Raw genomic sequence first — 12,961 nt, forward strand, 5'->3', positions numbered from 1 at the left:
ACTTTTGGTTTTAGTATTTCTGATTGCCATGTACAACTGACTTTTGTTTACTATTACTTATTCGGCAATCCAGAAGAAGCAAGCAAGCAAGAAAGCAGGCAATCAAAGTATTCATAATTCAAAAGACAATTCAAATGAAGACAGGATCATCTCAGAGGATTCACTATAAACTCGAATTCTCAAATGCTTATAATCTCTGCAAACATTACTCCGGTTAAAGTACATTTTGGATTTATGATTCCAAAGGGCTCAGTTATCTGACAAGAACAGCAGCATATTAAATCTGCATAATATGTTTTAGAAGTGCTTTGCATAATAGACACTAAGCAGTTATTAAGTGTTGCTTTCAACATACCAGTTTTCTAAATCTTCCCTCTACAGCTTGATTCCCATTAGAGAGAAAAGTAACTCCAATACAAATTTTCCTGTTTAAGGAAAAAAGCAACTTACTTCTCTGTACAAAAGGTTGAGAAATTATGCAATAAGGATTCATATATTCACCACAGATATTTCATTGGTATTTTGCTTGAATTTTCATTTAATAAAATGCTTATATATTTTGACCTACTTACCAATCCAATTACATAATAGTAGAAATAGAGACTAATATTTTCCCACTTTCTGTTTAACTGATGTTGACAATCACTTTAAGCTCTCTGAAACTCATTTATTTGTAAATGGAAATAACATTAATGAAGCATAGATTAAAATGCTTGGATAACTAAAAAATATGTACAACAAATGAATCAAATTAAAATGTTTTGATAACTATAAAATATGTGAGATATATTATATATTATTGTGCTAACATTATAATAGACTATTTGATTACTTTCCTATTATGCCTTTTACTCATTTAAAAAGAGGAAAGCAAAGAAAGATACTTTTTTGAAGTAACCAGAGAATTTGTTATGAGGGCTTTCAAATTTTCCAGAAAAGTTTTTATAACAATTAAACAATTATGAGTTATAGCTGAAACCTAGCCAACTTGTTGTTTTTTTTTTTTTTTTTACAGGCAGAGTGGACAGTGAGAGAGAGACAGAGAGAAAGGTCTTCCTTTTCCGTTGGTTCACCCTACAATGGCCGCTGCAGCCTGAGCGCTGTGGCCGGCACACCATGCTGATCCGAAGGCAGGAGCCAGGTGCTTCTCCTGCTCTCCCGTGCAGCTGCAGGGCCCAAGCATTTGGGCCATCCTCCACTGCACTCCCGGGCCACAGCAGAGAGTTGGCCTGGAAGAGGGGCAACCGGGACAGAATCCGGCGCCCGGACAGGGACTAGAACCCGGTGTGCCAGCGCCACAGACGGAGGATTAGCCTATTGAGCCGTGGCGCCGGCCCCAACTTGGTTTTACATATGAAGAGAGTGAAACCATGAAAGCTAAAAATTAAAGCATACAAACAGGAGCCAGTGCTGTGGCATAGTAGGTTAAGCCTCTGCCTGAGGTTCTGGCAACCCATATGGGCAACAGTTCAGGTCCCAAGTGCTCCACTTCCAATCTAGCTCTCTGCTGTGACCTGCGAAAGAAGCAGAAGATGGCTCAACTAGGGCCACTGCACCCACGTGGGAGACTTGGAGGAAGCTCCTGCTCCTGGCTTTTGATTGGCCCAGTTCTGGCCATCGGAGTCATTTGGGGAGTGAACCAGTAGATGGAAGATCTCTTTCTCTGTCTCTCCCTCTCTCTGTCTGTAACTCCGCCTCTCAAATAAATAAATAAATCTTTAAAAAAAAGCAAACAAACAAAACAATCACAAATGATAGTGAAAAGGGAGCAACTGAAGAAAAACTTTGTACTTTCTGGTTTATTCTCAGAATCTTGGCTTGAGGACCTCGGATTGGGGTAAGAATTAGAGGCAGGGAAAAGGGAGGGCTCAAAGTTCAGGTTCAAGTTCAGCTTAGATTATAGCAGTCATTTTAATGTCATTTTGTTCCCTCAGCCAATTATAAGATAATAATTATGATGAGAACCACATATAAGATAAAAAATGTTGAGGGTATCAAGAAATAGAGAACTCTGTTGTGAGAATGTAGATTGGTACAGCCATTATAGAAAACAGTTTGGAAGTCTCCAAGGACATGAAAACTAGAACCACCATATGGCCCCAGAATTCCCTGTCTGGGAATTTACCCAAAGGAAATGAAGTCACCACCTCATAAAGATAATCTGCACTCCCACACTCATTGCAGCATGTTTCAGGGTCCAAGATGTAGAAACAACATTTGACAGGTGAATGGATACAAAACTGTGGTACATATATACAACTGAATATTGAATATTATTGAATATTATTCAATCCCAAAAAAGAATGCGACCTTGCCATTTGTCACAACACAGATGGCCCTGAAGGACATTGTACTAAATGAAATGGGCACATCTAGGGGGAAAAAAAAATCACCTAGTGTTACTTTTATACAGAACCTTCAATAAATGCAGAAATAGCAAATACTGGATACCAGGGGTGGGGTTGAAGGAGCAAGTGAGGAGATATGGGTCGGAGGATACATAGTAGCTGATATGTAGGATGAACAAGTATAAATTTAATGCACAACATGAGAAATTAGCTACTAATGCATGCTCTAAGATGGACCCCAAATACTTCATGCAGAATGAAAGAAGTCAGATGCAAAATGCTTTGTGTTATATGATTCCTTTTATATGAAATGCCTAGAAAAGACAAATCTATAGAAAAAGAAAATGGACTGTAGTTCCTTGGATCTGAAGTACAGATTGGGATTGACTATAGAGAGGCATGAGAGGTCTTTTTGGAGTGAAGAAAATATTCTAAATGTGTGAAAACACAAAGTGTACATTAGGACAGGTAAATTTTATGTGTAGAAACTAAATGTCAAGGCAGCTCTTAAACAAATAATAACTGAAAAACACATCCAAAGAGCCAGGCAATCTTAGCTGAAAGCTTGGCTTAACCACTCATAAGTTGTGTGATGTGACCTTATTCAACTTACTTTTAACTTGTCTATGCCTTAGTTTCCTTACATGTAAAATAATAATATGGTTGTTATAAAAACTAATAAACTGCTATTATATTTGTATAACAAACATGTTTTCACATATTATAAAAACCTTCAAGCGCCTGACACAACATAAGAGAGATACTCCAACTTGGACCATCTGCAGCTATTTTCCCAGGTGCGTTAGCAGGGAGTTGGCCTGAAAGTGTATCAGTTGGGAACTGAACTGGTGCCCACATGGGATGCTGGCACAGCAGGCAGCAAGCGGTTTAACCCTCTGAGCCACAGGGCTGGCCCCCATTTACTTAATTGTTACTTTTTTGGCCTGAGCTTTAGGTATGACACCAAAATATCACTGCCAAGGTCAAGGTCCAGGAGTTTTTCCCTATGTTCTCTTTCAGGAGTTTTATAGCTTCCGGTCTTATGTTTAAGTCTTATATATTTTGAATTAATTTTTGCTTATGGTTTAAGATAATGGTCCAATTTCATTGCTTTGCTTGTGGAAATCTAGTTTTGCAGCAATATTTATTAAAGTGACTGTTTTTTCTCCACTGTGTTCTCATGACATCCTTGTGAAAAATAAGTTGATCATAAATGTTTGGATTTATTACCAAAATAGGACTTGTAGCCATCAAGACAGCATGGTAGTGACATAGAGACAAACAAAAGGAATGGAAGCAAGGAATAAAGTCCAGAATTAGACTCATACATGCATGAAAAAATGGATTTTATATGAAGGTGAAAAGATAAGTCAGGAGTGAAAGGAGAGTCATTAAAACAAGTGGTATTGGGGCTGGCGCCGTGGCTCACTAGGCTAATCCTCTGCCTTGCAGCGCCGGCACACCGGGTTCTAGTCCCGGTCGGGGCACTGATCCTGTCCCGGTTGCCCCTCTTCCAGGCCAGCTCTCTGCTGTGGCCAGGGAGTGCAGTGGAGGATGGCCCAAGTCCTTGGGCCCTGCACCCCATGGGAGACCAGGAGAAGCACGTGGCTCCTGCCATCAGATCTGCGCGGTGCGCCGGCCGCAGCGCGCCTACCGCGGCGGCCATTGGAGGGTGAACCAACGGCAAAAGGAAGACCTTTCTCTCTGTCTCTCTCTCTCACTGTCCACTCTGCCTGTCAAAAATTAAAAAAATAAAAATAAAAAAATTTTTAAAAAAAAGTGGTATTGGAACAACTGGATACCCACACATCAAAGACATTAAAATGACAGCATTTCTCACAATACAAATAAAATTACCTCAAAATTGATTATAGACTAAATATAAATGCTGAAATGATAAAACTTTTAGAAGTAAATGTAAGAAAAACTTTTGTGACCTTTAGTTCATCAAAAGATTCTTAGATACACCACCACAAGCATGAGTCATAAAATAAAGTACTGATAAATTGGGCTTCATCAAAATTAAAAACTTTTACTCTTTGAAAGACACTTTAAAAAATTAAAAGCCATGACACAAACTGGGAGGAAGACTTGTATCTAGAATTTGTAAAGAACCAAAACTCAATTATAAAAAAATAAAAAAAATCAATTTTTAAGATGTACAAATGATCTCAATGGACAATGGACCAAAGAAGGTTTAAGAATAGTGAACAAGAACAAGACAAATTAACATTATTAGTCAGTGGGCAAAGTGAAATTAAAAACCTAAGATACCTATAAGTAAGTTAGAAAGCTATAGACTGACCAGACCCAGTGTCAGTGAGGAGAGGAAATGAGCTGCTCAGAGACTGTTGTTGGCAATGTAAAATGGTAGGACGACTTTGAGAACCATTTGGTATCTTCTTCAAAATGTAAACACACAAAAACCATAGGATCCATATGTTGTATCTCTCAAGAGAAGTAAGAGCACATTTATATTCAAAGAAACTTCACTTATAACAGGTCCAAACAGGAAATAACCCATAAGTCTATTAATGGCTGAATGGAGTCCATTCATCAAATGGAATTCTACTCAGCAATAAAAAGGAATGAATAATTGATATGGATTGCAGTATGGACTAATCTCAAAATAATTATGCTGAGTGCAAGAATCCTGACAAAGAAGAATGCTTACTATATGATACTATATAAAGTTTTAAGAAATTCTAACCAACAAATCATGATAGAAAGATCAATTGTTGACTGAGGTAACAGAAAGGGTTCTGTGAAAGGAAGAGATTGCAAACAGACATGAGAAATCTGAGGTGATGGACTGTTCAGTACCTTGATTGTGGTGATGGATCCAAAGGTATATATTAACATCAAGACACACACACTTTCTACATGTTACACCGTATTGCAAATCAATTACACATCATAAAATGGGTTTTTAAAGAGAAAGGAGGAGCCGACATTGTGGCGCAGCAGGTTAAGTTGCTGACTGCAAGGACAGAGCGCCAGTTCCAGCTCTGTGTCTGCTCTGCTTCCCATCTTGCTCCCTGCTAATGCACCTGGGAAAGCAGCAAATGATGTCCCAAATGCTTAGGAGCCTACCAGCCATATGGGAGGCCCAAATGGAGTTCCAGGCACCTGGCATTTGTCTGGCCCAGCCCTCACACCATTGCAGACATATGGGGAATGAATGAGCCCATGGAATATCTAGCTCTGTTTCTCCCTCTCTCTGGGTCACTCTTGAAATAAATAAATCTTTTAAGAAAGAGAGGAATACTAATTTACGGTTAAAAATTTTGGATATTTGGTAAGTACTTTTTTTAAAAAATGAAAAAGTGAGCTTGACACTTAGAGAAAGAAAATAGTGATAAAATTCCAAACTTGCAGCCGGTGTTGTGGCATAGCAGGTTAAGTCATTGGCATCCCATGTGGATGCCGGTTTGAGTCCCAGCTGCTCCACTTCAAATCCAGCTCCCTGCTAATGTGCCTGGAAAAGCAGTGGAAGATGACCCAAATGCTTGGGCCCCTGCACCAGGTGGGAGACCCAGAAGAAGCTCCTGGCTTCTGGTTTTGGCCTGGCCCAGCTCTGGCCATTGTGGCCATTTGGGGAGTGAACCAGTGGATGTATGATTTCTCTCTCTCTCTCTCTCTCTCTCTCTCTCTGGCTCTGGCTTTCAAATAAATAAAAGCAAAACAAACAGCAACAACAAAAAACAAACAAACAAAAACAACTCCAAGCCTTCAAATGAAAATTAAATTTTTGGAAAACATGAACAATCTACCACCATGAACTTGCCTAGTTTTTTTTTTTTTTTCCTATTACTTTTCTGATGAGACAAGTTACGACACTAATGAATGTGATCTTTTGATAATGTACAATGAATTTTGTCACTATTTATCATTATCTGCATAACCTGGTGACCTGACATTTTCCAAACGACTGAAGCATGATGCTACAAAAATCATACAAGGGTGAAAATGCAAACTCAAACAATGGGCTTAACATAACAGAGGATAAAAAGCTCACAGCTATGCATTGTCACACAGTACAATTGTCCTTAAAACAGGCCAGCCTAATTTCATCATATAGGCTCTTTTAAGAGTACAGAGTTTTTTTACAACTGGTAAGATAAGAGAAGTCAAGAAATTCAACACGCATGAAATATCTGAAGATGGGAGAGACCAGGTAAAAAGGAATGTCGGCAACAAGGTTGAAGGAGCTAAGAGAGACACCCACAGCTGACAGCAAGTGAAGAAATGGGAATCTCAGGTTTATAGCTACAAGAAAGGGATTTTGATAAGAAGTAAATTAGCCTGGTAGTGGATTCTTCCCCAGAGCATCCAGGAATGAGTTCAGATGGATATTATGAATTTGTCTTTGTGAGACTGTGAGCAGAAAATCCAGTGAAACCTACCTTAACTTCTTTTTTTCTCCTACCTTAATTTATGACCTACACAACTGTGATGCAATAAACAAGAGTTACTGAAAGCCAATTTATGGTGATCCTGTGTGATGTTGCAATAGAAAACTGATATATTTACCATAAATCAAATTATATATAAGCTTGGTTCCAAAATTATTACTGCTCAATTTTCTCTAATTCTAAATGATTTATACACTGAATCCAAAGTGATTCTTTGAGCATTGCTTGTTAAATAAATAATAAAAATGGAAACAACTAACATATCCAGAAATAAAGAACTGGTTGGGTAAACTATGTAAATCCACAAAATAGAATACTCTGTAGCCACTAGAAAGAAAAGGTATAAAGTATAAAGATGACTATGAAAAAAATGAAACCACCATAAATTACACAATAAGAGAAAAAAGCAAGATCTGAAATGATGTTTTACTATTCTCCTAACTAAATTTAAAAGATTTACATAAAACCAAGTTGCCTACATCAAACAACTTACTGGGGAAAAAAAAAAGCCTGTAAATAGAAATCAGCTTTGGCATATAGACTGTTGGATGGAAGGTTTTCATTTTAAAATTTTCTACCTTTCATAACCATTTGAATTTTAATAATGTTTATTATTCTAATTTACTTGAAAAGTATCAACAGAGGTTAGGAGTCACTGTCTTGATAGACATTTGTCTGGCTCTCATACAAAGCTATCTCATTTGCTTTATTTGACTTAGACTTTGCAATTTCTATCTGTGTTCTTTTAGCCACCCACAGTAAGATGAAAATCATTTTTTCTTATCAAATCTGCCCCACTCCCCAAATCTCAGTTTCTCAGTGTTATTCCTTACTAACCAAGGACTTCATTTGCACTTATGTAAATGTTAACATGTATTTATAATATTTAAATATTCTAGTTTAATTGCAATTATAAAGATATAGTTGGTTTTAAATTTTTGGACTGAATCCCTTTTATCTTTTATTTACTATACTGAAATCTACTTTATGATAATGATCATAAATGGTGCCAACCTCTCAAACCTACAATTTACCTAGTATAGATGATGCCACCTTCGAAAGGATGAAGATATGATCTAGATATCCTGTAGTTTATGGTAATATTGAGAGTATTCCAATAGCAAGCAAAGTGGTATGATAAAACATGATCAATAATCCTACATAGTGGAAGAATTATGTAGATAGTATGTAATGGGAAATCTATGTTAGGCTTATCTAATATATTTTAACTGAAGTAAAAATATTTCACATTTCTTTACATTTATTCTTTTAAAACAAGCAATTGTTAGAGGTAAAGCAAATCACTATCAGCTATTAAATATATTTGTAAAACTTAACAAGTCAAATTTCACTGCTGATTGTATTTTCTGCAACAGGAAGGTAGACAACAGCAACAACAACAACAAAGTTAAAAACATGTTGTAACAGTTCAGAAAGAAGTATCCGGACAAATTCCTGGACAGATTGCATTTTTGTTTGTTCACATATGAAGTTCATAAATCACAAGCAACTCAAAGCACCATAAATTTCTAAATGAGGGTCCTTTAACAAACTTATTTAAAATGGAATTAAATATAAATTTATCCTCATGCAAAAAATCTTTGAAATTTATGCATAGTGTTTGTCAAACTACGCATTTTCATAATGTCTCCTTTCAAGAAGTTCATGTAAAGTGTATTATTGAAGAGTTATGCATGGATTTAAAAATCTTTGTAATAAAATATACTTACCTTCTAAGTTCATTTTTCCACAAATTTGTTGAAGTACCTTCATATAACCATCAAAAAAGATATATGATGAAAAATGATACACAATGAACTCAGTACTATCACTGTTCTAAAGTCAAATTAAGTAGACTTTTTTAAACAGATTCTTGCACATAAACATAACTGAATTCCATGTGCAGCTACATTCTAATAAGAAATCCCTCAAAAAAATTGGCTGACATTTTCTAGAAAACAGCAAAGTGTTATAGCCTATAAAAATATTGAGTGTATATACAAGCTTTTTGTTATCAGGAAAATGTTAAACAAAATCCTTGGAAACTTTACAAGGAGAAATCAAGAAGATTGAACACATAAAAGTAATAAAACAGAACATTAAAATGTCATCAAGCAAGCCTCTCAAATCACATTACCTGGAACCAGTTCCATAATGATGTAGACAGGCTGTCTTTGTGTGCAAACTCCTATAAGCTTGACAATATTGGGATGATCATATTGCTTGAGAATTCTATATGAGAGAAAATTTTAAGAATAGCTATGATCTGAATAATAAATTAATGTATGATCATGAATGGCATATATGGCTAGAATGCAGTTGAATTAAAATTTGTAAAATTTCAGTGTAACCCAAATTATGATAACAAGTATTGATAAATATTGGTAATATGACATAGTGAAAATGAATCGATTATCATTTAATTCACTGAAACATTCACTTAAAGATCATCTACTCTGAAACTTTTTTTTTTTTGGACAGGCAGAGTTAGACAGTGAGAGAGAGAGACAGAGAGATCTACTCTGAAACTTTAAGAACTATGCTAAATAAGAGCTTAGTCTGTTCCAAACATGTAGAATTCCCTTTCAAAGTATCTAGTTTTATCCACCACTACAAAAATATGACTGGAAACTATTAGTGGGCCAAAAACTGTGAGGTGCTAGAGTAGTATTTTGGTTTTTTTTACGTGCATACTCGATTTTAAAACACATAACAATAAGAAATCATCTCATACTGCTAAATGCTACTGGTAATCATTCCATTAGATTTCCCAATAGTTTCTTGATGATTATGATCAATTTTAAAGTAGCAAAAACATACAAGTCTTGCAAAAGGCTAAAAAATAATTACATAACAGTATTTCAACATAGATTTAAGCTGAAGCATAGCATATTTAGTTTGGGTACCGCAGAACTTCATGAGAAGATTATAAAATTAGAATAGACTCATTTATAGGATCCCAAAGATGAGCTAAAATAAGACCAGACTGCTGCAGAGGTCTATCTCCCTGGATTATTTACTAAATGTTATACCTTATTGTCCTATTGATAAAGTTATAAATTCACTCACATTTAAACACTGCAGTATTCTTTCCTAAGACAACACATAAACAACTTAAGAGAAAATTCATATATGTTTTGTACATGTACAGTTAAACTAAGGATAGATCTAAGGACAACATTTTAGAAAAATATAGAGTGATTTATAAATGAAAAGATAGACTAGGAAGAATTCTAGAGCTAAGGGAAGTAGTCTGTGAGTGAGCTTATAACTTTTACTAGAATTTAAAAAGAAAGTTTTAAAAATGTTTGACTTTAATCTAAAATGTCATTTCTTAGCCTGAAAGTCTGAAAGTGCTTTACAGTGAAATGGCACAACACAGCCTGTATGAACTTAAATAATATTAAATGTCTAAAAAGAAAATTAAACTCTTTACAAGTAAGAAATCACATTAGTAACCAAGAAATCTAAGTATTTTTGAAAATCATGTTAGAAACAGTCTTTTACCTTAGGAACACCTATGAAAAACTGTAAAATAATGGAACTATAATTTCAGTTTTGATAGCATGGCTTTTACTTATCATGAGAATTTATTCTGAAGACTTACAACTTTCTTTTATAGATAAAATTTAAAAGGGGTTTGCATTGTGGTGTAGCGAGTTAAGCCGTTGCCTGCAGTTCCGGCATCCCATATGTGTGCCAGTTCACTTCCGATTCAGCTCCCTGCTAATGCGGCTGTGGAAAGCAGTGGAGACAGCCCAAGTGCTTAGGTCCCTGTACCCATGTGGGAGACCCAGAAGAATATCCTGGCTTCTGGCTTCATATTGGCTCAGCTGTGGATGTTGCAGCCACTTAGGGAGTGAACCAGCAGATGGAAGACCTCTCTCTCTCTCTTTCTCTCTCTCTCTCCCTCTCTCTCTGTAAATCTGCCTTGCAAATAAATAAAAATAAAAATAAATCTTTAAAAAAAAACCCATTCAATCAATGTACCTGACTACATGAATCCATTGCCATCAATATGCATTTTTAGATGATGAATGGAGAAATGTACATTAAAATGCTCTGTGACATGTGATTGCCATCTTCTCTGTTCTCCATTAGTGCTTTCTCTTGATAACATGAAATCTACGGATCCACGTATGTTCCTTCTCTCACATCCATCCATGCATCAATGCACCCGGCAATCCATCCACCTCCCACACACAGGTCCATCAGCTTATATTGTCCAATGTACCATTCCCTTTGTTTTCTGTTTTTTGTATATACTCAATTTTACTGCTAACAATATGGTTTTAACTATCTGCAACGTAGGCATAGCAAGGTGGAACATTAAACTTTAGCTAATAATAGCAAAAAGAGAAGAAAATCATCTCAGAAGATCAATTAGAAAAGGAAGAATATGCAAATGTTGGAGCAAATGCCAGACTCTATGCTGAAGAAGAAATCTGACATTCTCATAATAGAAGCTAACAGTTGGGAAAAGCGAACCAAAGTGATAATATCCAAGGAGGGTAGGAGAGATGTAATCCTATATCTAAATGTATATTCATATGCATGGATTTCAAAACTTTTGCACCAAAATGAATTTATTTTTAAATCTATTTTCCTTAAATGTTGTGAAGTAACCTTGCAAAATTGTTATGTATATATACAATAATATCTTATTATAAAGAAGATAACATTGTATATCTACATATAGGGTTTTTTTTAAGATTATATTTATTTATTTGAAAGGCAGAGTTACAGAAAGGCAGAGGCAGAGAGAGAGGTCTTCCATTTGCTGGTCACTCTCCAAATGGCCGCAATAGCTGGAGCTGAGTCAACCCAAAGTCAGGAGCCTGGAGTTTCTTCTGGATCTCCCATGTGGATACAGGGGCCCAAGGACTTAGGCCATCTTCTGCTGTTTTCCAGGCCCATTAGCAGGGAGCTGGTTTGAAAGTAGAACAGCCGGGACTCAAACTGGTGCTCGTATAGGATGCCAGCACCTCAGGCGATGGCTTTTTACCTGCTATGCTATAGTGCCAGCCCTCACAGGTTTCTTTTTTTTGTTTTGTTTTAAGATTGATTCATTTATTTGAAAGTTAGAGTTATGGGGGGGGGGGGGGATCTTCCATCCACTGGTTCATTCCCCAGATGGTTGCAATGGCCAACGCTGAGCCAGGCCAAAGCCAGGAGCCAGAAGTTTCTTCCAGATCTCTCATGAGGGTAGCAGGGGCCCAAACACCTGGGTCACCTTTCACTGCTTTTGTCAGGCCATTAGCAGGGAGCTGGACTGGAAGTGGAGCAGGCAGGACACGAACTGGTGCCCACATGTGATGCTGGCGTTGTAGGTGGTGGCTTTACCCACTAAGCTTCAAGGCCAGTCCCATATAAATATAGTTTTAAATACATGTGATAAAAACATTGCAATATTTAATAAAGAACACTAACTACTGTTTAGGACTGTTGGTTCTTTGATTGTCTAACTGACTGCAGTCTAACTTAAAAGCAGAAACTTTTGTTTCCACGTTGTAAAAGGGCTTACTAATGAGGGTTCTGAAAGTGCTTACTTCTACTTCAGCAAATCACAAGTTTTCTTCACACTTGCATTGTGATGAATTATAAATATATCATAATGAATAATAAATACATGATAATGAATTATAAATACACATTGCATTACTTTACAGTACTCACTTTGCTTCTTGTAAAAATTTTATCTTCAATTCCTGAGGAAGGTCTTCTTTACATGTTTTGACAGCAACAGCAGTTTTATCCTTCAGGGTGCCCTTATAGACTTCACCAAAATTTCCCTGAAAACACAAAGGCATTCTTTGTTCGAGGTGTATGGCAGCAATGAATTTTTGGTCATGTTCTTACGAACCCATCAACCTTAAACATACTGCCCAACACACCAACCAAGTGGGGGCTCTTAAGCCTACTGGAGAACTGGAAAAGAAGAGAAATGGGGTTAAAATTGAAAGGGAAAATAAGATAAAAAGAAAACTCAAACTGTTGCTGTAAGTTTCATTCCACCTGCTTCCCTATATCCCTTGAACTCTATATTTTATTAGATTAGAAATTATCCACTAGGGTTTAAAAATAAAGAAAGATCCTGAGGGGCATCTGCTCCTACTGATCCAGACAACTACAAGCCAGTTGGAGAAGAGTGAGAAAAGAAGAAGGGCGGCAGAGTCAGGGCAGACAGGGGCTTTCAGC

The 12,961-nt window shown here is 36.5% G+C and overlaps 1 protein-coding gene across 7 annotated transcripts in view; it reads right to left on the reverse strand.

The window, feature by feature from the left end:
• Positions 1-12,961, reverse strand: part of FER (FER tyrosine kinase) — a 427,785-nt gene that overhangs the window by 120,138 nt on the left and 294,686 nt on the right. For all 7 annotated transcript variants that reach the window (XM_062212305.1, XM_062212302.1, XM_062212303.1 and 4 more), the window contains 2 exons: positions 12,440-12,555; positions 8,901-8,995 (listed from right to left, as the gene is read on the reverse strand). In XM_062212305.1, coding sequence (XP_062068289.1) covers positions 8,901-8,995; positions 12,440-12,555 — 211 coding nt within the window. The remainder of the gene's footprint in view (positions 1-8,900; positions 8,996-12,439; positions 12,556-12,961) is intronic.

The sequence above is a fragment of the Lepus europaeus genome, chromosome 15 (genome assembly GCF_033115175.1).
Source record: "Lepus europaeus isolate LE1 chromosome 15, mLepTim1.pri, whole genome shotgun sequence".
In the NCBI taxonomy this organism is placed as follows: domain Eukaryota; kingdom Metazoa; phylum Chordata; class Mammalia; order Lagomorpha; family Leporidae; genus Lepus; species Lepus europaeus.